This window comes from Poecilia latipinna, unplaced genomic scaffold (assembly GCF_001443285.1).
Source record: "Poecilia latipinna isolate Pla-1442-1.1 unplaced genomic scaffold, P_latipinna-1.0 Scaffold1078, whole genome shotgun sequence".
Taxonomy (NCBI): Eukaryota; Metazoa; Chordata; class Actinopteri; order Cyprinodontiformes; family Poeciliidae; genus Poecilia; species Poecilia latipinna.
The window spans coordinates 136,542-161,042 of record NW_015113694.1 but is presented as its reverse complement, the minus strand read 5'-3'; the positions used below and the strand labels follow the sequence as shown (position 1 = coordinate 161,042).

General features: G+C 37.0%; 1 protein-coding gene across 7 annotated transcripts in view; it reads left to right on the top strand.

The window, feature by feature from the left end:
• LOC106959425 (unconventional myosin-VIIa-like) overlaps positions 1-24,501 on the top strand; it is a 58,959-nt gene that overhangs the window by 22,136 nt on the left and 12,322 nt on the right. For 5 of the 7 annotated variants that reach the window (XM_015051992.1, XM_015051989.1, XM_015051988.1 and 2 more), the window contains 29 exons: positions 544-728; positions 1,871-1,992; positions 2,706-2,848; positions 2,945-3,058; positions 3,610-3,678; positions 3,778-3,862; positions 4,018-4,094; positions 5,080-5,199; positions 5,860-6,002; positions 6,223-6,433; positions 7,150-7,285; positions 7,742-7,848; positions 8,169-8,210; positions 9,073-9,210; positions 10,039-10,197; positions 12,576-12,668; positions 14,639-14,733; positions 14,931-15,015; positions 16,418-16,636; positions 17,534-17,641; positions 17,808-18,017; positions 18,875-19,081; positions 19,758-19,934; positions 20,451-20,540; positions 20,632-20,759; positions 22,361-22,487; positions 22,567-22,686; positions 22,777-22,950; positions 23,429-23,656. In XM_015051992.1, the coding sequence (XP_014907478.1) occupies positions 544-728; positions 1,871-1,992; positions 2,706-2,848; positions 2,945-3,058; positions 3,610-3,678; positions 3,778-3,862; positions 4,018-4,094; positions 5,080-5,199; positions 5,860-6,002; positions 6,223-6,433; positions 7,150-7,285; positions 7,742-7,848; positions 8,169-8,210; positions 9,073-9,210; positions 10,039-10,197; positions 12,576-12,668; positions 14,639-14,733; positions 14,931-15,015; positions 16,418-16,636; positions 17,534-17,641; positions 17,808-18,017; positions 18,875-19,081; positions 19,758-19,934; positions 20,451-20,540; positions 20,632-20,759; positions 22,361-22,487; positions 22,567-22,686; positions 22,777-22,950; positions 23,429-23,656 (3,912 nt within the window). The remainder of the gene's footprint in view (positions 1-543; positions 729-1,870; positions 1,993-2,705; positions 2,849-2,944; positions 3,059-3,609; positions 3,679-3,777; positions 3,863-4,017; positions 4,095-5,079; positions 5,200-5,859; positions 6,003-6,222; positions 6,434-7,149; positions 7,286-7,741; positions 7,849-8,168; positions 8,211-9,072; positions 9,211-10,038; positions 10,198-12,575; positions 12,669-14,638; positions 14,734-14,930; positions 15,016-16,417; positions 16,637-17,533; positions 17,642-17,807; positions 18,018-18,874; positions 19,082-19,757; positions 19,935-20,450; positions 20,541-20,631; positions 20,760-22,360; positions 22,488-22,566; positions 22,687-22,776; positions 22,951-23,428; positions 23,657-24,501) is intronic. The other 2 variants (XM_015051990.1, XM_015051991.1) reach the window with 1 other exon arrangement.

Genomic DNA, 24,501 nt, shown 5'->3' with positions numbered 1-24,501 from the left:
TAATCTGAAAGTTTCTGAGTTTTTCAATGGAAATTTACTATTTCCTATATCTACAGTAGTCCTCATATGACTGTCAAAACAGAACAAAGTAAAAGTATTAAATAAGTGTATCTATTATAACAGATGTTTATCTTTGCAAGCTTGGTCTTTTCTGAGTTTTACAGTCTATCCAGCTTCGACACTATAAACTTAATTGTCTTATTTAGAAAGGTTATTTCCATCCAGTTGGTTTGTCCTGTGATACTATTTTCTTATAATGCTGTTTTTAATTTATATTATTAAAATGGTCCTTAGACATTTGTTTCTTTTGTAAACTTGTTGGTATTTATTACCAAAATACAGACGCTGGCTCTCTGAATGAAAGTTCCGGTTGAGTAATACGTTTTTCTTTAGTTTTTTAGTTTTGTTTTTTTTTGTTTTAAATGTAAATTTCTTCATTTAATCGCGATCTGTTTGCAGCCATTTTTATAAACCTCTCTCTATAAATACCTTAAATTGCCCCTAAATGCTGATGTAAATGAGTGAAGTGTTTTCTGTGCCCAGACGTACACCGGCTCCATCCTGGTGGCCGTCAACCCGTACCAGCTGCTGCCCATCTACACCGCCGATCAGATCCGCCTCTACACCAACAAGAAGATCGGGGAAATGCCGCCTCACATCTTTGCTATCGCCGACAACTGTTACTTCAACATGCAGAGGAACAACCGAGACCAGTGCTGCATAATCAGGTAGTGGAGTTTGGGTCAAAGGCCATAAAAGATGAGGGAGAAAGAAACAGATTTTTACCCAGTTCCACCATGTTTGTGTCAATTTTACTGCTTTGTTTCTCTCTGCTTATTTTCTCTTTGCTAATTTAATGCATTAAATGTTGCATCAGGAAGCCTCAACATTTTAACTGTAGTAATTTGAAACAAAACACAATAGTGTAGTATTTTGTAACTATATATATGTATTTATATTTGTTTTCAAGGAATCAGTTTCCTGTAATCTTATACAGTGGATTCAATACAGACCCATTTACTAAATCAGAATATTACTGAAAAGTCAATTTATTTCAGAAACTTTATCACAAAGTGAAATGCATAACACAGATTAATTACACACATATGTGTAACGCACATTTTGTGAAAAAGGACCTTGTGTTCAGTATCTTCTTCAGAAGTCTTTCTGTCATTTCCTTCAGTAATTCTTGGTGCAGCGCCTCCACAGGCCAGGAGGGGAACATATTTTTCAAAGAGTTTGGATCGTTTGACACAGTGCAGCGTGAAAATATAACAGATGTTGCAATTTTGGTCCCCAATTGAACCGAGTCTATCTGACTAATTTCCAATTTAATGCACTTTAAATTGCCAAAATGTATAAAAACATTTAAAACATTACAAATGCCATTATAACGACACAAGTTTAGTTAATTAGGATGATTTTCCACTTACTGGTAATGAAAACATGCCATTTAAAATGAGAATATTGCATTAGTTCATTAAAAATAGAAATATATGTTTAATAGTTGCTTTTAAAGTTAGTTTCAGAAAAATCATTTAATCTGACAAACGGCACTCATTGTTTGTTCCAACTCTTTGAACATGACGATATCTCTAGACTTAGTGAATGTCTTTCAAAGTAAATTAAAATATCGAAGAAAGTTTATGAATATGAGTAAGAAAATACATTTATATGTACGAAAATAAAATAAGATCACGTATAAAGTAAATTCACCAAATAAATCACCACCAGCTACAGACAGAAGATTTATAGCTGTAGGTGTAGGAAATATGATCAAATTCACTGCATGTGCTAATGCAGAGAAAAATGTTCAGAGGTTTATGTTTTTATTTTAATGTTTAAATAAATCCTGTTTTTAACTTTACAGCGGAGAGTCTGGAGCAGGAAAAACAGAAAGCACCAAACTGATCCTGCAGTTCCTGGCAGCCATCAGCGGTCAGCACTCCTGGATAGAGCAGCAGGTCCTGGAAGCGAACCCCATACTGGAAGGTAGGTTTATAATTCACATATCTACTGCAGCGCAGGGCATTCTGGGTAAATGACTGTAGCGCTAACGGGAGAAATAGCTTGTTGTCTTTTACTACAGATGAAAGAGAAATCTTACAACCACTAAAATCTGATGTAATTCCATTTTTGTTTACATTTTGTGAAGGACATGTCGTCTTCAGAGGTTTTTTGTGTTGTTTCCTTCAGTGATTCTTGGTGCAGCGCCCCCATTGGTGAGGAGGGGAACAGGTTTTTCAAAGGATTTGGTTCCTTTGACTCAGTGCAGTGAGAAAGAGAACCGCAGCAGCTGAAAATTTAACAAATGTTGCAATTTTGTTCTCTAATGTAAAAAACTGCATCAACCGAGTTTTGGCTCCTTCTTATGTCCTTCAAAGCAGATATTAAATGCCTGCATCTCTGCAACTTTCTGTGATTTATTCTCCAATCCAGAGCCGAACTGCATGAGGAAAAAAACTACTTTGATTCACCACACCGTCTGTCATCAGCATCATTATTCTCAGCATAATGACAGCTGTAGTAGTTCATCTTTACAAATGTGTAACACAGTAATTAGGAAAGTTTTGGGCTGTAAAGTTTCCACCCCGAACTGCAATAAAAACAAATATAAAAACAGAGATTGCTTAAAAGTGTGTTGAAAAAGCACAACAGTGATTCCACTAACAGATATCCGTGCTTCTGGGCTTCTCCTGCTTCAGCTTTTGGCAACGCTAAAACAATCCGTAACGACAACTCGTCTCGTTTTGGGAAATACATCGACATCCACTTCAACAAGAGGGGAGCCATAGAGGGAGCCAAGATAGAGCAATACCTGCTGGAGAAATCCAGAGTGTGTCGACAGGTGAATGACAAGCCAAACTCTCGAGCTGCGTTTGTCCAGCGTTGAGCTTTGAAGAGCAAACTAACATTTAGCCTGATCTTTATTTCTGTGCTGCAGGCTTATGATGAGAGGAACTATCACATCTTCTACTGCATGCTGAAGGGAATGACTGCAGACGAGAAGAAGAAACTGGGGCTGAGCAAAGCCACCGACTACACCTACCTGACCATAGTGAGCACCACCTCGACGCTGAGCATTTCACTCACAATTTAATTTACTTTAACAGACAACAGGAATTTTAATCTGTTTGTTCTTTTAGCTTCCTTCCACAAGCACTTTGAACTGTCTCTGGAATCAGGATGCTATATGAATAAAGTTGCCTGGCCTTTCGTTGACAAGCTCCAGCTCCGATCTCATTTAGGATTAATTGGATTAATCGTGATGAATCAATTATTGGAATAATCGTCAACTAATTTAGTAATCGATTAATTGTTAACTGAAGTATACAGACTCAAAGAAAGGCAATTTACTTAAAAAACAACACAGTCAGCATGGTAACTAAGTCAAAACTGTAAAATATACATATACATATTTTGCATTTAAGATTAAAAAAAACTTCTGTTTGTGAGCATGGTTTACCCAGAACTCCTCTAGTTGTAGTTTTAGCTTCACCTTTTTCAAATTTAGTAAAAAAAAAAAAAAAAATTACTAACTTTGGCTGTCCAATTATTAATCGGTTCATTGAAAAAATTTGTCTTTTAAGTCGTAATATTCCTCTGCAGGGAAAGTGTACGGTTTGTGACGGACGAGACGATTTGAAAGAATACTCCAATATTCAGTCTGCAATGAAGGTACTCCTGTAAAGACTGAATAATTTAAAATGTTTTGTAGAAAGTGCGCTCTCACTGACTTAAACAATTATAGCAAATATTTCTGTTTTTTTATCTTAGGTGTTGATGTTCACAGAAAAGGAGAACTGGGAAATTTCAAAGCTTTTAGCTGCAATATTACACATGGGAAACCTACGATATGAAGGTAAAAATGACTCTTTGCACTACATTTTATTATATAATGATATTCATTATTGCTATTTTCACAATTGTTTTCTTTTTATTTCTTCTGTATTTTGCCATTTGTATGGCTTTACATTGGTTTTTATGCCTACTTACTTACCCCGTTAAACTCGACAGCTCGTACTTATGACAACTTGGACGCCTGCGAGGTCGTCCGCTGCCCTCACCTCACCACTGCTGCCACTCTGCTGGAGGTAAACATAAAACTGGCTCACTTTTTCTAAAGTGAAACCGAATTATTGTTTGTGTTTTTAACATGATGGACAAGTTAGTCTCTTGGAAAAATATTTTAAATCTGACAGCTGATACTTTGGTGGTGTTGGACTTGTGATTGATTGTTGGTTAATGGTTCATGAGATTAAAATGAGTTTCAATCAATTGATAACATCAGCTTAGATCTTCTTTTAAGTGTTGTAGTTTTGGTGCCATCCAGCAGGGAGCACTGTTGGTCATCCTTAAACAGAGCCAGTTGATACAGAAACAAAGATGGCAGAAGGATGTTAGTACAGGAAAGAGAATCGGCTTAAACAAAGTCCATTGAAGGATGCAAAATAGACTTTATTTTGCGATATAAACACTGGACATTCTCCCTAAATTTCACCTTTAATAGCGCTTCATTCAGCAGAGCTACATGATGGAGCAACGTCAACGTTATCAACCAACCAATTGATTTTCTCTGAAGGCGAAGATGTTCGTGGAGATTAAGAGTTTCACTTGTTTTATTATTTTCATATTTTATTTTTCTATTTGAGAAACTCAAAGGTTCCCATTTCGTTTGTTTCATAAATATGTCTAAGTTTATTAACGTGAGAAAACCACAATTTTATGTTTATTCAGTCAATTTTTAACACGGCTGGACAAAAAAAAATTGTATTTTTTAAAAATTCAACATTTTGTGAAAAAAAAAAATCCCTTTACGTTACAGACGGTCGGCTCTCTTTCAGACAACTCAAGTTTTTAAGAAAATGGCCACTTATTAACTAATTGTTAGTAGACTGATAAAATTAACCAACTTTAAATTAATGCATTAATTGATAACTTCCATCCTTAGTTGGATATTGTAGCATTTCTCAACAACACAGATTTTATTTATTTGTTTATTTTATATTTTTCATTCTTTGTTTTGTGTGTGTGTGTGTGAGTGTGTGTGTGTGTGTGTGTGTGTGTGTGTGTGTCTAGGTGGACTGCAAAGACCTGATGAACTGCCTGACCAGCAGGACGCTGATCACCAGGGGAGAGACGGTGTCCACCCCGCTCAGCATGGATCAAGCGCTGGATGTCCGCGTCGCTTTCGTCAAGGTGAAACAATCAAAGCACTCACTCAACTTAGAAATGACCAGGGTTTTTTATTATTTTATAAAATAATAATTTGTGTTTTACAACCTTCTGTAGCTTTTCTGTTAATTAGTCGAATGAACCGTATGTTTTGTATGTTTTGTGAATTAAACAAGAATGGATTTTCACCCCATTTCACTCAATTTAACAAATTCAATAATAAACTTACAAACACAGTGTCTTAGAACAATAAACACAGATCATAGCTGCAAGACATAAGATATGTTTCTAGCTATCAAAACTTCCTTATTGCATCTAGGCCTAATCAATAAATCGCATGATAAATTAAAACAAGCTCAATAATTTCCATTGGAGTAATTTATCGTTTTCTCTTTCTACCAAAAACTGGATGATAAAAGTCTCCAGTCGGTGTTTAAATCTCAACTAATTAGTTTTATTTTTGTTTCTGCTGTTTATTTATTTGGATATTTAAAATGTCTTGCAGTTCCAGTGTTAAATGTTCATTGGAATTTAAAGTTTATTGATTTTTGAGAATGTACTTTTGCATTCTTTTGCCATTACCATTATATTAGTTGAAAATAAAATTAACAAAATTAGTTATTGTAACAGGCCCAATGCGTCTCCAGTTAGCTTAGAGGGGTTTTTGTTTTTTTGTGCTTTCAGGGTATTTATGGACGTTTGTTTGTTTGGATTGTGGAGAAGATAAATGCAGCCATTTACAAACCAACGTCCTCACAACCCAAAGCGCTCAGACGTTCAATTGGACTGCTGGATATCTTCGGCTTTGAGAACTTCACCATTAACAGGTAAAAACCCACAGACTTTCATATAGGAAGCACTCTGTGCAGCCCTCAGGTTGTTTTATCTTCAACCTTTAAGATGCAGTGAAATTACAAAAATTATTCTCCCTGAAGAGTAAAAAAAAATCCCCTGAAATTCCTCCATATTTTTGCCGTTTTTTTTGTTGTTTTTTTTTAAATAAAATGTGTAAATTCTCTGTTTTGCTCGTTGTCATCCTTCCTGCAGCTTCGAGCAGCTGTGCATCAACTTCGCCAACGAGAACCTGCAGCAGTTCTTCGTCCGTCACGTCTTCAAGCTGGAGCAGGAGGAGTACAACCTGGAAAACATCAACTGGCAGCACATCGAGTTCACCGACAACCAGGACGCTCTGGACATGATCGCCATCAAACCGATGAACATCATCTCGCTCATTGACGAGGAGAGCAAGTTTCCTAAGGCAAACAGCTCAGTTTAACGTCTCACTTTACCCACATCACAAATGTGGGCAAAACTTTGTCAATATTCTGCTAACATAGAAAGAACACAATTTTGTTTTTTTTCTGTGTTTCCGTTAAATAAGTTTGTACACGCAGTCAAACCATTAAAAAAACTTGCTGCGCCATCTTCATCAAACTACTTCCTGTCTTCTTTGCAGTTTGTGCCATTAGCAACGATGCAAAAAAGGTGTTTCCGTTGCAGTTTTGCTAAATAAATAAAAACCACCTCATCTCAGCACCAAATCTGTTTACCGAAAAACGAGTGGTTTTTTTTCCGATATTGGCATTTTTCCACTAAGCAAATTTATTTTTTGAAATGTAAAATTATGCAATTATATGGTCTATGGAAATGCAGCTGCTGTTGATTAATTAGGTTGATTTGATGAGTTTCCAGTAGCAGATCCTGTTTCAACAGGACAAAAAAATGAGTTTTATGCTCCGTATTATTGCATTTTACTCTAATTAACATAAACCCAGATAGGTTGTGTTATTTTCAGCTTTGCTTATGTCACCAGTCTATAAATGACCTTTTTAATTGTCATGTTCTCTGTAGAAACAGGCAGCAGTTTTTAGAGACGTGATAAAAAATTCTTCAGACTTCTCATAGATCAAACGGTCAGATTATAAATCCAGCCATCAGCTCACCTTCCCTCCTGCCTCTCTGTTTGTCCCACAGGGGACAGACACCACGATGCTGAACAAGCTCAACTTTCAGCACAAACTCAACACAAACTACATCCCACCGAAGAACAACTACGAGACTCAGTTTGGCATTCAGCACTTCGCCGGAGTGGTTTACTATGAAACAAGAGGTGGGAGTTACTTCACACTGCAGAGATGAGACACTGAACTTTTTTCTTTGCTGTTTGGAGCTCAGTTTTGTATTTTTTAATGTCTCTGCCTCTGTTCTTTCAGATAGTTTTTCTTTATCTATCACAGCTTTTATTCTTATCTACTTTTAACCCCCAACATGGACTGACACACTTTTTGCTGCTCTTCTTTTTTTTTGTGTGTGTCCCTTTGTCTTACATATCTGTCTCTGCTGAATTTTTATTGTCTGTATCTTACATTTGGGTCTGCTTCTTCATTAATTTATTCTTGTATGTGTGTTTTTGTTTGTTTTTTTAAAGCAAAGAGAACTGTGTAACTGAATTTGCTTGAAGCAAGCTTTCAAGAATGGGCTGGTAAAATAAAAATGATACTGAACAAGCAGCGGATGTTCTCACATGTCTGCGTGTTTAAGCTGCATGTTTGTGTCATTCCTGCAGGTTTCCTGGAGAAAAACAGAGACACTCTGTATGGAGACATCATCCAGCTGGTTCACTCCTCCAAAAACAAGTTCATCAAGCAAATCTTCCAGGCAGATGTTGCTATGGTAACTGACACATCATAAACCTTTCTAGAAGTTATAGAAATGTATGAAATTATCCCTGGTTTTCCAAAGTGTGTGTCTATTAAATAACCTCATTTGACAGAGCTAAGTGTTAAAACCTTCAAAACTCTTCATGTAGTTAATTTGTGACAACAGAAAATCAAAAGTTAATTTTCTGTTTCCATATTATTGTGGTTTCTTTCTTCTTCTGCATGCCAGAGTTTGCTCTCATGTTTCAGAATCATGTTTCTCAGTAACTTTGCAGTTTTTTCTGTCTTCAATCTTTCTGTACGGTGGGGTCTTTGTGTGCTGCTTGTTGCCAGTTTCTGTGTGGTTATCCTCCTGGTGCCACAGCGCTCACTAAGGTAACCGTCTTTAAAAGAAACGCAACCAGCAAACTGAAAATTTTATTACTTTACCTCTTAACCTCTCACGTGTCTTCTATTTGTGTTTTTATTATCTCTTATCATAATGTTCTTCCTGAATGTGTTTTTTTTTTTACATAATTACGCTTAATCATTATTTATTTATTTCTCCAAAGCAAAATTTGCATCTTTAAATCACCATCTAGTTTTATACCAATTCTTTTTTATTGTCAAACTCATAAATACAAACTAAAGACATGGTTTACTGACCTCTACTGGTCACAAAAGGCATCTACAAACATTTTCATCCTTGATTATAACAGGCAGGTAACACAGGTTTATATTTATTATTGATTATTAGCATTTATTTACAGCCAATTGCTATTTTATAATTATCAAAAATGTATGCTATAAATAAATAAAATTCAACAAATGGATATTTTTTCTACTGTTGATCTTTATTTGAAGTATTTCAATTTCCACTTTCTCAGAATGAACGTTTAGCTACAAATGCTAAGCTAATAGCATTAAGATAATAATGCATTCCATTTACTATATAAGGCAATAAACCATTACTTCAATATATTTCCTCTCTAATTTATTATCATTGCTGTATTTTTTATTTTTTGCATCTATTTTTTCTACAGAAATGTTGCAGATCACAGCGTTTTATTTTAAATCAGCGTGAAGCTGCAGTATCCGCTAGAAAAATGATTATATTTAAAGACAAAAGAATTGGTTTGTGTCACAGCTCAGCAAATTTCAACTTGCCTGACGCTGACAGTTTTTTTCTGTTGTCCTGTTCTGTGTGTGTGTGTGTGTGTGTGTGTGTGTGTGTGTGTGTGTGTGTGTGTGTGTTTAGGGGGCAGAAACCAGGAAGCGCTCTCCCACTCTCAGCAGTCAGTTTAAAAGATCTCTGGAGCTGCTGATGAGGACTCTGAGCGTCTGCCAGCCTTTCTTCGTTCGCTGCATCAAACCCAATGAGTTCAAGAAACCCATGGTGTGTATCTGCTCTTTTTCCTTTATTAAGCTGCTTACGTGACGTTAGCAAGAAATTAACTGTCAAACCATTTTGCTCATATGGGGAGATTTATAAGGATATGTTAGTTGATATTTTAAGCATAATCTGTAGGATGGTACGGTTCATGTTAATAAGGTGACCAACTTTTTCTTTTTAACTAATGTATGTTTCCACTTCAGCATGTGTATGTTCTTTTATTTTATTGTTTTGACAATGTACTGTTAAAAAAAAAACCCTGGAATAAAAACAATTTTATCAAAATAATTAAAGATTTTAAGATTTTCTGTGATTGTTTGTGGAGGAAAATGAGGCTTAACTTTACATAAAGTTCCTGTAAATCCTATGTTTTAATAATAGTAAAAAAAGACAACCTTTACATTTGGGCTGCACTGATTGCAGTTTTCTTTAAAAAAAAATCTGACCTGCGGATACTAATTTTTGTTTTTATTTTTATTTTTTTCTCTAACATGTTGCCAAGTTGTAACAGTGGGGTTATTTTTCCTTAACCATCCTTTACACTTCATTTATTAAATCCAGCAATGGTTGATTTTCTGACCATTACGGCAGATAAAATCAGTTTCACATCTGCATCTGTCAGCTAATTGCTTTTCCTCCAAAGTTATAGAAATTAGGGCCGATTTCTTGGTGCACTCCTGCTTTCATAAACTTTTCACTTGCAACTTACCTTCAAGACTTGCTTTGATTGACTGGACAAAATGAAAATATGATCCAGCACCTTCCTTCCTGAAAGTCGTCATTGTTGCCTGAACATACAGCTAACGTGTTAGCGCTGGGTGTGTTTTCCAGCTGTTTGACCGGGAGCTGTGTGTGCGTCAGCTGAGGTACTCTGGTATGATGGAGACGATTCGTATTCGGCGCGCTGGATATCCCATCCGCTACACCTTTGTGGAGTTTGTAGACCGCTACCGGGTGCTGATGCCTGGAGTTAAACCAGCGTATAAACAGGTGGGGCTGACATCTGTGGCTATCTGAAATAAAGCTGTACTTTTTACCTCTTAACGCGCAGATTTTCTATTTGTCTCCTTCCTTCTTTAATAAATGAAGTATGAAATTACATCTGGACAATAAATCAATAACAATATATCACAATAGACACGTGGTCAATATCAAAAGATAGATAGAATATTCAATATATAAAATATTCACTGAACTCTGATCCAGAATCGCACAGCATTCTGGGAGACGTAGGCAGAGAAAAGGCTTTAAGTGCTCGGCCTCTCACAGCTAACTAAGCTAGGTGGGTGGAATCAACTAACTCTCTCATTCTTTGGTTACCTAGCAACAACCTGCTGAGTAACTTCCACAGCAGCAGTTTCAGGTTTCGCCTCATAACTGCTTAACAATAAAAACCAACATTGTGGAGTGAAAGCTCTTGATAAAACAGGAAAAGTCATGTCACTAGTTTGGCAGAATTTCAGATATTCAAAACAAACAAAAAAATCAATAATTATAGATATCAACTGATAGGAAATGCTTATATCGTGATCATTTTCGTCAGGCTCCATGTGGAATCTGTATTTCCATGCATGAGGAAAAACTCAGCGATGTGGCTTAAAAATAAAATCTCCAATTTTTTAAAAACCAGATTAGATTTTTATTTTAACAAATTTGATTGTTATTGATGCTTGTTATTTTATTTATTCGTATTTAGTCAATAAATCGCTTACATCACTCTTAGGTATGTATATATATTTTATAAATTTGATCCCTTATGGTTTTATTTGTATTATTAATATTTAACATCTTGGATGGAGCAGCTTGTCAACTAATAAGAAATTTTCCCTCAGGATCAATAAAGTATATTGTATTCTATTGTATTTCCAATTCTTAATCAATTTTTTCTCTTAAAATAATTTTACAATGTAAGAAAATATATATATTTTTTTCAATAATTTCTTCTGTGAGTTGACCTGAATTAAATGACAAAGTAATAAGCAGAAGCTGTAAAACACGCTTGTTAAACAAGATGGTAGTTCTTTGGGTTAATATCACTCTGGAAACCCAAAAGTATATACTTTTTCATGACTATCTCTCACGTAATTGTGAGAGGCTTCATTTAATTTCCCTTTGGGAATAATAAAGTATTTTTAAATTTGAATTTGACTTGCCTGTTTTTCTGTCTTAGAAATAAAAGCTGTTTTTTGATAAGAGTGTGACAAACTACCGAAAAATAAACCTTTGCTTTCATGTTGCGTTACTCTGTTCTCCTTGTACTAACAGGAGAAATGTTAAAGTGTTCTCCAGCTGCAGCAGATCCACAACAGGTTTTGGAAATTAGGCGTGGGCCATTGAGTGTTTCCTGGTGTCAGGATCCGATCCGTGTTTATCCAACGGGTTTTTCCCACAGATTCCTTTCCTGCGACTCCCTTTGTGTCCCTGTTTCTCCAGCCTCCCTCTCATGCTCTGTTTAGTCAGATGCCTCCGTTTGAGCTCTGATTCTGGGATGTTTGTGTCAGTTTTGTCCTTATACCTGTGATGATTGTGATATTTTGTGTTCTGAATCATTTTTTTTTTAAGTGACATAACATCCTGAACAGGCTAGGATAGGTCTACGGTCTATGCAAATGATGTTCATTATATTTTTTGCACAAATTCATTCTTGGATAATAAGATTTAGATCTGATCAGTTCTGCCTATTTTTCGGGCATCTTTTCACTTTAAATGCAAATAGGATTTCTGCTGGCCACGCCCACAACTCAGCGTTTACACTCGCATGTAAAAATTGCTGCAAACAGACGCGCAATTATACAACCATCCCTCTTTGAAAAGCAGAAGTGGAGCCTCCTGCCTAACCAACAAAAATGCAGCAAGTGATTTCTTCTTTATCTCTACAATTGTCTTTTCCAGCAGCCATTGACCAGCAAATGCAGCGGTAAAACCAGCTGACCAAACGTGCTTGAGCTCAGCTTGGGTTGCTAGGTAACCATATAGTCTCCTCTCCCCGACTGTGACTTAGTAATCAGAAAATTTTTGAAACGGCTCTCTTTACAGAGTCTGAAAAATGATTAGTGCTTGTATGCTTTTAGACCCAAATGAAAGAACTAAAACATGCAAAAGGTTAATTTTGTTTAATAGATCTCCTTCAATAATAAATTAAAAAAACCTGATGCATTTTTATTACGTTGATAACAAATTAAATTTATTTCATAACAGTCAGAGATCTGTAGAAATACCCGATCACTGGAGCTTTGCTTTACTGAGTGCTAGATGTATCACCTTGTGGAAAAGATGATGCTTCTGTTGAGTTCCACCTCAGCAAAAACAGGAAGTTTTAATTCCGGGAGAATTTTAGAAACTAATTCCCTGTTGCTCTCCCTGGGCAGGAGGACCTGAGAGGAACCTGCCAGCGGATCGCTGAGGCCGTTCTCGGCAAAGACGACGACTGGAAGATGGGAAAAACCAAGATCTTCCTCAAGGTAACTTCCCATTAACGGAGAAACCTGCTACAGGATCATGTTAAAGCGGTCCAATGAAATCCAGAACCATTTATGTTCAGGTTTAGGGTCCTTGGAAATGCCTCATTAATGTATGAAGTCCTTGAAACTGCACATTCTTGTGATAAACTGGAATCTAACGTTTGATTAAAACCCTAAATTTGGAAAATTATTTGAAATCAGATATTTTCATACACCTAATAAAAAGACAAACTTTTTTCTCACTGCCTGATCAGATTAAACCTTTCCTGTTTTAGGTTAGTTGGAATTATCAAAATTATTTTTCCTAATTGCCAGAAAATCTTGAGAACATTTTTTGAGAGATTTTTTTCTTCTTTTAAACACGATTTGTTTGGGTTGCTTTTATATGATCAATATTTATTATTCCTAATGGCTTATTGATCAGTGTAATTGTAACATATTTTATACAATAAAGGTTGTTAAAATTGGGGATTTTTTTTTGATAATTTAATGTTTTGTTTTCGGACCAGTCGGATGTTTAAGGTGTGTGTGAGACATTACAAAACATAACTGTTTTTATTTACCTTGTCCCTGCTGTAAATTGTAGAATACTATCAAAGGATATTATTAACAACAATTATAAATTATATTATAATCATGAATCAAAATTGTCTTTTTTTGGTTTATTTGTGTTTTTTTTTTTTTTTTTTTTATCTCCAAAGGGATGCTGGAAATTTTAAAATCATTGAAAAGTGCTTGAATTTTACTAGAATTTTACAGTTCAATTCCAATTCCAGCTCTAGTTATCATAATATAAATGTATAACATTAAAACAGATCATTGTTGTAGCTAAATAAACCCTTTTTAGAGTGGTTTCAATGCACCTAACTGGAAATGAACCAGTTCATCCCAGTGGTAAAGCTCTGCTGTGATTGTTTCCAGTTACACGTCCAGTGACAGGAAGGACAGCATGTTTTGATTCCTGTTCTTTGTGTTTTTTTATTTTATTTTCGATCTTTATCTGACTTTCTAGTAAACGTATACATTTTATTTCCACTCAGTGAGCTCAGATGTGATATTGAGTTCAGAGGTCACTGGTGAGGCCCGTCAGTTAACGGGCTAAATGGAAATCTCAGCCGGTGCTGATAGGCTGTTCTCCTCTGTGTTCTCTGCAAAGCTTTCCGCCATGTTTATTGCCCTGTGCTGTAGTCCGGCACTCTGAGTTTACATTTTTGTCCCACATCAGAGTTTGTTTGTGCATTCACACCTCACCAACATATCAGACTTTTTAGGCGACCTAGAGTTCGAGTAAAGAAAATATTTGATTTTTACAGATGTGTTTTATCACCTTCAATTATGTTTTCTAAACTATTTCTTGTTTATTTGAAGTTTCATTTCTGTCATGGCAAAATGTGCTGCTTATTTGGTCAAAGTTTATGTCAAGTAATTAAGCAAATTTGCTCCAGACTTCAAATAATTTTATTTGGATAAAAGTAGTAATGTTAGTTCTGTTAGTCACTGTTAAGCTACCAAACAGTGACTTTTAGGGGGAGAAAATACAACACACTCCTTTTTGATGTGTGTGTTTTAGGTCTAAATGACCCGGGTGTGCTGATAGACGTGTGGAAAGTTGGGGATTTTAGTTTGAGAGTTAAATGACATACTCAAGTGTCAGACCTTGGTGTTCAGCTGGACAGGAAGTTCAACAGGAAGGAGAAAGTGCAGGGAAGTAACACCACTTCCTCCTCAGGACTGGCTGAGGTCACTGGAGGAAACAGTTTCAGTGTGTTAAACCTCTTTTGTCTGTTTAGTCAGTTAAAATCTGCAACATCAAAGCTTCGTATTAAAGATGTTTCCTGGTATTTTTATGTGTGATGATGTGCTGAATTTGTCCAAACGTTGCTTTTTTTCTGCAGCAAGTTCACACTTGGTGTCAAAAGTGAGGAACAGAGGTGAAAACATTAGTTTGTCTTTTTTTACTGTTGGTTTAGGATCATCATGACATGCTGCTGGAGATCGAGAGAGATAAAGCCATCACAGACAAGGTCATCCTCATCCAGAAGGTGGTGCGAGGCTTTAAGGACAGGTACTCTGCATCCCTTTAAACACATTAATTAAACCTTCTGCAAATTTATCACCTGAATACTGTAAATATTTGTATTTGAGAAAATGTTATATTTATTGCTTGTTTTTGAGCCATTTTGTAAAGGAGAGATTATTAACTCTTAAAGGCAAACAAAAATCGTAACATTTTATATAATTTTCTGTATTTTTTTTAATCAGATCTAACTTCCTGAGGATGAAGAAGTCAGCATTGTTGATCCAGAAGACATGGAGAGGCTACCTGTGCAGGAAGAGCTATGGAGCTGTGAGGATGGATTTCAAAGATTAGGGCTGGGCGATAAATCAGTTTTATTGATTGATCAATTTTTTTGTTTTTGAAGATTTAATTTTAGGAAAATATACATTTTATTTTTTCACCAATGTAATCATTGATTATCAGTTACTCAAAGTAGGAAAGCTGTGTCAGACACATTTTGCACGTATAAAGCAGGGGAGCAATGACTTACATAATACTTGCTTGTGAAAATCTGCCTTCAGGAAAATGCTTAAAAATAAATTAGCATAAAAACGTGCTTAGAGGTAAATACTGCAGTTACTGCAGCACATGGTTTCATGCTGCCACAGAACTACGGCTGGAATCTACACACATAAAACCAAGCATAACTTCACTTACTGATCTTTGATTTGACAACCAATAAATGTTGTTGTGACAAAAAATGTAATGTTTTCTACCAGTTTCCTTCATGCAGACAAACGTGGTAGTTTCTGTCGATCACAATTTCATTCAACTGGATGAGGTCACCGGCAAGATCCACTTCTTACCGCCGTCATGTCAGTTAATCACAATTAATAATTAGCTAATTTTGCAGTCAATTAATTAACTGGAGTATACCGACTCAAAAAAAAAAAAAACAACAGAAAAAAAAACAACATATTTAGAGTAGTAATTTGACCAAAATAATAATAAAAAAACGTTGTAAGTATGTTCTACCCAGATTTCCTCAAGTGGGATGATTTTACCTTCACCTTGGTTCAGATTTTATTAAGCAAATTTTGCTGTCCAATTATTAATTGATAAATCCCAAAAAATAATCACCAGATCAGTCCTGCACTGTTTGGATGTTAAGTCAAGCAGAAAGGGCTGAGCTGTTTCACACATTGATGTTTGAAGATGAATCTACAAACTATCAGGACATAGAATCACCAAAGTAATTCTGTCATTGCATTTTAGGTAATACAATTTGTATCTTCTTATTTGAAAAAGGGATTGAATTATTTGTTTATTTGCATCTTCTAATGTATTCCTACTATTGTGCAAAAATGCTTTTAGACACTAAATCTAAAATCTGCACAATGTGGCAATTTTTTTTTTTTTATCAGTTTAATCAGCAGAATAATTGCTAGTTGCAGCCCTAGTTCAGAGTGACGTCCGCCCGTGTTTTACAGCCTCAAATCATTTGGACTTTCAGTTCAGGTCAGCTCACAGAAGGTACGATTAAAAAAGGCAGTTTTAGAGAATACATTTTGTCATTTACAATTTCTTTTTAAGAAAAATCTATTAAAATTGGAAATTTAATTTGGTATGAAATTATCAGATATTTTATTTTTAAGCCACATCGCCCAGCTCTAACACACAGTAGCGTAAATAAAAATACCAAATATCATGAAGCTAAAAGCCTCTTCCTCTCTTTCCTTCATCCTGACAGATGCGAGCCGGCTTTTCTCGCCTCCAGGCTCTGGTTCGTTCCAGGAAGTTGTGTGCGTCGTACCACGTGGCCCGCCAGCGAATCACGGGCTTCCAGGGCCGCTGCCGAGGTTTCCTGGTGCGTCGGGCGTTCAGGCACCGGCTGTGGGCTGTCATCACCATCCAGGCCTACACCAGAGGCATGATCGCTCGCCGGCTGTACAAGAGGCTAAAGGGCGAGGTAAACACAAAATCTGTTTCATCTGACTGTCTGTAATTACATTCTGCACTTCTAAAAATGAGCTATCACCAGATCTGACTACATTTTCACTATCCTGCATGGTAATTTAAGTTATCGGCATTCACATTCTGACTAGTAAGAACAGTAATTCAAGATATCTTCGATTACATTTTGACGAGTCAAAATTCCTTTCAAGATATAATGACGTCAATGGATTTGTTATTTGAAAAGTCACACATCTGTAACTACAATATGTCAAGCTGAATTAGTCAGAATTAGTCTTTTAAAGGAACTTTGAACTCCCGCTCCAGATATCTCTAGTTTAGTTTTGACTAGTCGTCATTTGCTTTCAAGATATCTTCATTTTAATTTGCCTTAGTCAAGTCTATATATCTCCTAATTAAAATATTTTTAAAATTTGAATTATGACTAGTCAGAACAAAAAGAAATAACTTAAATTACTGTATGACTGGTCACAATTTAATTGTTATCTGAAATATGTGTTTCAGATAAACAGTAATGAATTTTAGATAATTTGAATTTAAGCGTCTGTACATATTAGTTATCATTTATACCAGCCAGAATGTAATCAGAGATCTCAAATAGGTATTCTCAAAATATAAGCACTAATTTAGTAATACATCTGGTGATAAACTAATTTTAGATATCTGGAATGTAAGTGGTAAAACAGATTTTATGTTAAAATGGCTTGCCTTACAGCTCTTTCACAACTGAAAAACTAATTATGAGGTCAGACGTGAGTCCCTATTGAGAATCATGATCAATCAACCAGATCTGGGTTTATTTCTGCTGACTTAAAAAAGTGAAAACATGCCCTCATATGTTTTAATTTTCTATAATGTTCTTCATTTCTTTTCCTCATTTTCCACTAATCAGTACCGCAGGAGGCTGGAGGCTGAGAAGATGCGTCTGGCTGAAGAAACAAAACTGAGGAACCAAATGTCTGCAAAAAGAGCGAAAGCTGAGGCTGAACGCAAACATCAGGTGACGCATTTATGACACCAAAGACACATCTAAACATATGTTGGAGAATGTTTAATCTTATTCATCTTTCTGATGTTCACAGAATAAATACAGCTGATGTTGGCGCCTGCAGCTGTCAGTCTTTGGTATCACTTCTGTTCATGCATCTGATTATTTCCTCCTCCAGGAGCGGCTGGCCCAGCTGGCTAAAGAGGACGCCGAGCGGGAGAAGAAGGAGAAGGAGGAAGCTCGTAAGAAGAAGGAGCTGGTGGAGCAGATGGAGAAGGCTCGGCTGGAGCCCGTCAACGACTCCGACATGGTGGACAAGATGTTCGGCTTCCTGGGGACGACGAACTCGTTACCGGGACAGGAAGGCCAGGCGCCGGCTGGATTCGAGGTGAACTGACCTCAATAAAGCACCTTTTACTACCGAGTATCAATCGGCCAAAATCTGAATCTGAAGGTCAGGCTTTGTAAAGATCGGTAATCGGCCAGAAAACTGCAATCAGTGCACCTGTAGTACCAATCAGTCATATCCTCCTGACTACCAGTAGTTCATTTTTGTCCTCTGTAGAGGACATTTCTAAACTTGAATATCTCCCACCCCCTGCGTTCTACTGAATTAATTCATTTTGGTATCTAGAGAGGACATTTAGGGCTTTTCAATGATACCACATGTGAAGGGGTGGGACTTTTGTACGTATCTTTTTCTAATTCATAAAAATGGTATTCATCAGTAATAACACATTTTATGGGAAGAGACAAAGTAAGTGCATAAAACCTTTTATTACCTTACAAAGACTGGGATTTAACAAAATTGGTGATTGGACAATATTTTTTTCCTGGTAGTCAGGAGGATATAATCATGATGTGATCTGAAGTCCTGTAATTCACAGAGCCATCTTGAACAAAAAATGTCTTTTTACATCCACAATAAATATAGTTTACAAAAGGTCCAAAATTCATCATACTTACCCCTGAAAACCTAAGACTTTGTCATTGTATCTCCTGTTATCTTGCTCTTTCTGTTTTGTTTTAAGTGTTTCGGGTTACAGTTGCAGAAAATGTAAGTGGCTAAAGCTTTTTCAAACCTGCAGTCTGACTTATCTGTGGAATTTTCTTTACTTTTTTACACAGGAAAGGAAAAAATTCAGTGAACTTTAGTTTTGCATATAAAACCTCTTAAAGATAAATGTAGGAGTTTGTGGGTCAGGCTTTCCTGCGTGTCAGGGACTGATTCCCCGTCTCCTCCAGGACCTGGAGCACTCCCATCGTGAGCTGGTGGAGGAGGATCTGGACGAGGCTCTTCCTCTCCCTGAAGATGACGAAGAGGAGGATTTATCGGAGTACAAGTTCGCCAAATACGCAGCGACCTACTTCCAGGGCACCACCACACACACTTACGTTCGCCGGCCTCTCAAGCAGCCGCTGCTGTTCCACGAGGACGAGGGAGATCAGCTGGTGAGTTTTCTGGCCGGTCAGAAGGTTTAGAGGAAACTTAAAGCTTCCTCTTTTCATCAGATGATGAAAATAGTTCACTAAGCGGGTGGCACTGAGCACAATGAGGCGGGGTCAGTTTATAAACTTTGAACTACACAACCTGCCTCTCGAGCTGAAACGATTAATGTGATTAATCAAGACTAATCAATTATTGAAATAATCGTTGAGTAATTTAGTAATCACTTAATCATTGACTACAGTTTACACACTCAAAAAAGGTCATTTGCATTTTAGTGTACAAAAATATTCCAGGCAATATTTTTTGCCTAAAAATGTTTCATTTTTGCAAAAATAAATATTTTTCTAATTTAAAAAATAATTGAACTATTTGTTTATTTACATTTTTTAACATATTTCTGATATTGTATAAAAAACACTTAAGGGGTTAAAGGAAAAATCTGCAGAATATGGAAATGTGCTTATTCAATTAATCAGTTTACCATCAAAAAATCAATAGAATAATCGATTACTAAAATAATCATTTGTTGCATTCGCTTCTGTCTCCATGTAAACGTTAAACACTATCAGCTCAGCTGGTTCTGATCAAAAGTAGGTAAATCTGAGTGAACGCTTTCCTTTGAGAAACGTTTTTCCCTTGGAACCTGATGAAATGTGTTTGACCTTTGCCCCCTGTGAGGCTGCGCTGGCCGTCTGGATCACAGTGCTGAGGTTCATGGGAGATCTGCCGGAGCCAAAGTACCACACGGCGATCAGTGACGGGAGCGAGAAGATCCCCGTCATGACCAAGATCTACGAGACGTTGGGGAAGAAAACCCACAAGAGGGAGCTGCAGGCGCTGCAAGGGGAGGGGGAGGTGAGGACGAGAGGTCAAGAGGTCAACATTTAAACAGCTTAGTTACTCTGGAATCATTATTATTTTAAAATTAGGAACAAAAGACGATAGTCTCGATTTATTGTGAAAATTCAAGTACGCTGTTACTTTGGTAGACAGAGCGCTGCTGTGTGTCGTCAGCATTCTTCTTCTTCTTTGGTTATGTAAACATTCACACAGAAATCTAACTGCACTTGCATTATTCAGCAGTATGAACGATTTTTAGCAGAAAAGCAGAATTGAGCATCAGAACCTGCTGTGTGAACGTAGCCTCACATGTTACAGTAAACAGTGAAGATAAAAACTGAGTCTAATATTAATCATCTAACATAAGAATGTAAGCAGAAAATATTCTGCCAGAAATGAGAGGAAAACCTATGCAAGTGTGTAAAATTTAGCTTGTATTGCTTATTTATCAACACTTTGTTTACTTTTGCCAAACATCTTCATCGTTTAGTCTTTTGTTTAAGAGTGTTTTTTTGTTTTTTTTCCCTTGAGACGACTCCTCCTGAAAGCCTGAAGAAAAACAGCCTCCGACACAAACTGGTTTCCCTGACCTTGAAGAAGAAATCCAAGATCACAGAGGAGGTAGGACGTCTGGACGGAGAGAAGGAGGACCGCCTCTGGTAGAGTAGAAAACAAAACGCACAGAAAACAAACACGCCGTTATGCGTTTCAGGTCATCAAGCGCCTCAATGATGGCGAGCACGGTCTCCACGGCAACAGCATGTTGGAAGATCGGCCGACTTCCAACCTGGAGAAACTTCACTTCATCATCGGAAACGGGATCCTGAGGCCGATGCTGAGGTAAGCGGTGAGAAAACGAGTCAGTCATGCAGAAAAGGAACCAGATTGGTGGTTATTCATGGCATTAAACATGAAAGCTGGGTCCAGTTTTTGTTTCGTCAAACTGGTAAAGGAGAACATTTGTTTTTCAATTCAACCAGATTTCCTTGTTTCTATCACCTTCATTTTCTTTGTTTCAACTTATTCTAATATTTTCTTCGTGCTGAAATTTGGTAATTGATGTTTTGTTCTTTACGTATTGTGATTTGAACATAATTTTCCATTTTAATTCGATACAATTGAACATATCTAATAGGGATGGGTGATATAGACTCAAGATTTTACATTATTTAGAGATATTTATTGTGTCTTTGCTGTATTTTGTTTTGTTCCTTTGGTAATTGTAACAAACTCAAACCTGCTTTTAAAGCTTATCTGTTGTGATTCGGGCTCTTCAGTGCATCAGTTACATAAGGAAGTGATTCTCATCACTAAGCTGCACATTTATTGATCTTATTCAATTTACTGATATTTATCGATGAAAGCAGAAAATCATTTTTGAGGTTACCAGACGTCATCAGTTGGAATTCATCGTTGTCACAATAAATCAAAATTTTAATCAAAATTATAACATAATGATGGAAGATTGCCTCTTTTTACAGAGATGTGAAAAATGTTTGCCTCCTTCCTGGTTTCCTGTTTTTGTGTGTTTGTCACATTCCAGTGTTTCAGAAAATCAAACCAATTTAAATTTAAACATAATAAAACACTTTTTAAATGAAGGTGTTTATTATTAAACGAGAAAATGTAGTGAGACAAACATAAAAAAGGAAATCAGGAAGGGGGCAAACGCTTCACACCACAGCACACTGGTGATGGTTACAGCAGGGGTGTCCAAACTTTTTGGCTTGGGTGCCAAAAATATTTTGATTCTAATGACAAAAACTGTCTTATTTCAACTGGACTCAACATTTTAATAAAAAAATCAAGGGAGTAAGATTTCTGTAGACAGTGGAAATCATTGTAGATTAAAAACTTTAAAAAAAGACCACAAAGATTTTCCAGATTTAAAAAAAAATCAACAACAAACCATTACCTGTTTTATTTTTTTATTTTTTGTCTTTTCAGTAACAACGCTCAATCTTGATTTATTTTGCTAAACGTACTAAGCGGCTATGATCAGGACTGCATTTTAATAAAAGTTGTTGGATGTTTGTTGTCCTTCTTACTATTAAAATAAATTAAATTCAAAGCAAAAACCTGGATGAATGCTTGTGTTGCACCTCATGTTTTCCTTTGTAAAATGTTAAATTGTTTAATTTTTTAAGTGAAATTTGCACGCTAAAACTGTTTTTAAGTAGATATCTGTATCAGACTTCCTTCCTGAACTGGCAAACCACATTAAGATATTATTAAATTGTGATGAAGGACCGGCCAAAATCATTTTGAGGGCCGTAAATGGCCCCGGGCCGCACTTTGGACACCCCGGGATAGGGTAATGTTTGGGTTTAGCATAAATGCAGTTACTGAAATGAATGGAAGTCAGTAACACACAGTGGGTAGAAATGTGAACTTGTGTGTGTGTGTGTGTGTGTGTGTGTGTGTGTGTGTGTGTGTGTCAGGGATGAGATCTACTGTCAGATCTGTAAGCAGCTGAGTCAGAACCCGTCCAAGAGTTCTCACGCGCGCGGCTGGATCCTCGTCTCGCTCTGCGTCGGCTGCTTCGCCCCATCAGACAAATTTGTAAAGGTCAGAATCAAAACAGTGACCTAAAATAAACTTTAGTTATTGAATAAAACATGGCTTCATGAAGGTTTTCTGTCCGTAGTACCTGAGGAACTTCATCAGAAGCGGGCCGCCGGGTTACGCTCCGTACTGTGAAGAAAGGCTGAGGCGAACGTTTGTGAACGGGACGCGAACACAGCCTCCATCTTGGCTGGAGCTGCAGGTACTAACGCATCGATCTGCTTCAAGCTGCAGCATTTTTCTGGTATTCAGCGGAAATCAGTTTGACCCGAGTTCTGACATCAACGCTCAGGCCACCAAGTCCAAGAAGCCCATCATGCTGCCCGTGACGTTCATGGACGGCACGACGAAAACGCTGCTGACCGACTCGGCGACGACAGCCAAGGAGCTCTGCAACGCTCTGTCCGACAAGATCAACCTGAAGGACCGATTTGGCTTCTCTCTGTACATCGCTCTGTTCGACAAGGTCGGACCGCAAACCGCTGAGCCTGGATTCAGATCTGCTGCTTTTCATGGCTTAGTCAGCTTAATCTGTCCATCCGTCCATCCGTCTGTCCATCCATCCATCTGTCCATCCATCCATCTGTCCATCCATCCATCTGTCCATCCATCCTTCCATCTGTCCATCCGTCTATCCATCCATCCGTCCATCTGTCCATCCGTCTATCCATCCATCTGTCCATCCATCCATCCATCTGTCCATCCATCCATCCATCCATCCGTCCATCTGTCCATAATCCGTCCATCTGTCCATCCGTCCATCCACCCACCACTTATCTCTGTTCTTCTCCTCCATTTACTTTCTTTTTCCCTCTCTTCTTCTCCTTTTTTCTCTTTCTTTTTCTCTCTCCATTTCTCTCTCTCTCTCTCTATTAGCATGTAGCTACATTTGTGAATCTCTTTTGTAACGCTGTTGCCGTGACGACCCTTTCCCCCTCCTGCAGGTCTCGTCTTTAGGCAGCGGCAACGACCACGTGATGGACGCCGTGTCGCAGTGCGAGCAGTACGCCAAGGAGCAGGGCGCTCAGGAGAGGAACGCCCCCTGGAGGCTGTTCTTCAGGAAGGAGATCTTCACGCCGTGGCACAGCCCAGTCGAAGACCAAGTCGCTACAAACCTCATCTACCAGCAGATCGTCCGAGGCGTCAAGTTTGGGGAATACCGCTGCGACAGGGTGACTCGCTTTATTTTAAGCTTTATGGGAATGTAGAAAGTATCTAAAATTAAGGCTGTACATTGCAAAACCACGAAATCTTACTAAATATTTACAGCTAGTTTCCAGTGCAAACATCTTGGTACACTTGAAATAAGACAAAACTGACTTATAAGTGGCTTTTCAGCAAGAGGTAGGAGAGAATATAAATTAAAAAGTACTATTTCCATTGGCAGATATTTTCACTTATAACAAGATGTTTTTTCCTTGTTACATGTGAAATAATCTGCCAGTGAAACCAGAACGTTTTGATTTGTTTTCAAGAATTATTTACTTAAAACAAGCTCCCATTACTTCTATAAGTTGGGATTTTCTTTTGTAAATTTTTTGTCATTGTAGAAGCTTTACATTTAATTTATAAAGGTATTAAAACGTCTTAAATTTGAGTTGGTGAAACCTGCAGAAATCCTGATAAAACATTGAAATCCCGTCAGATGCAACAGTGAACAGGTTTCTTTTTAACTTTATTTTATCTGTAGACACTTTATTAATATGCTTTCAGTTCAGTTCATGTTTATTTACAGCACATTGTTTTATATCATAAAAACACAAAGTCAGCAATTGAAGCATCACATTTTATCAAGTGCCATCATTGCACATCAAAATGTTGATGTTTCATTCATAATGTTTCAAAAGTGTCTCTCAACTGGCGGGTTTTAGTCTAGATTTAAGGAAACTCTTAAATCTAAATATGTTTTGGCTGTTTTGCAATTTTTCTGTAAGTTTGTTCCAGATTTGTGGAGTAATTAATATACAGCTGTTTATTATGTTTTTAGATATTTATATCTATTTTTCCCACTCTGTGA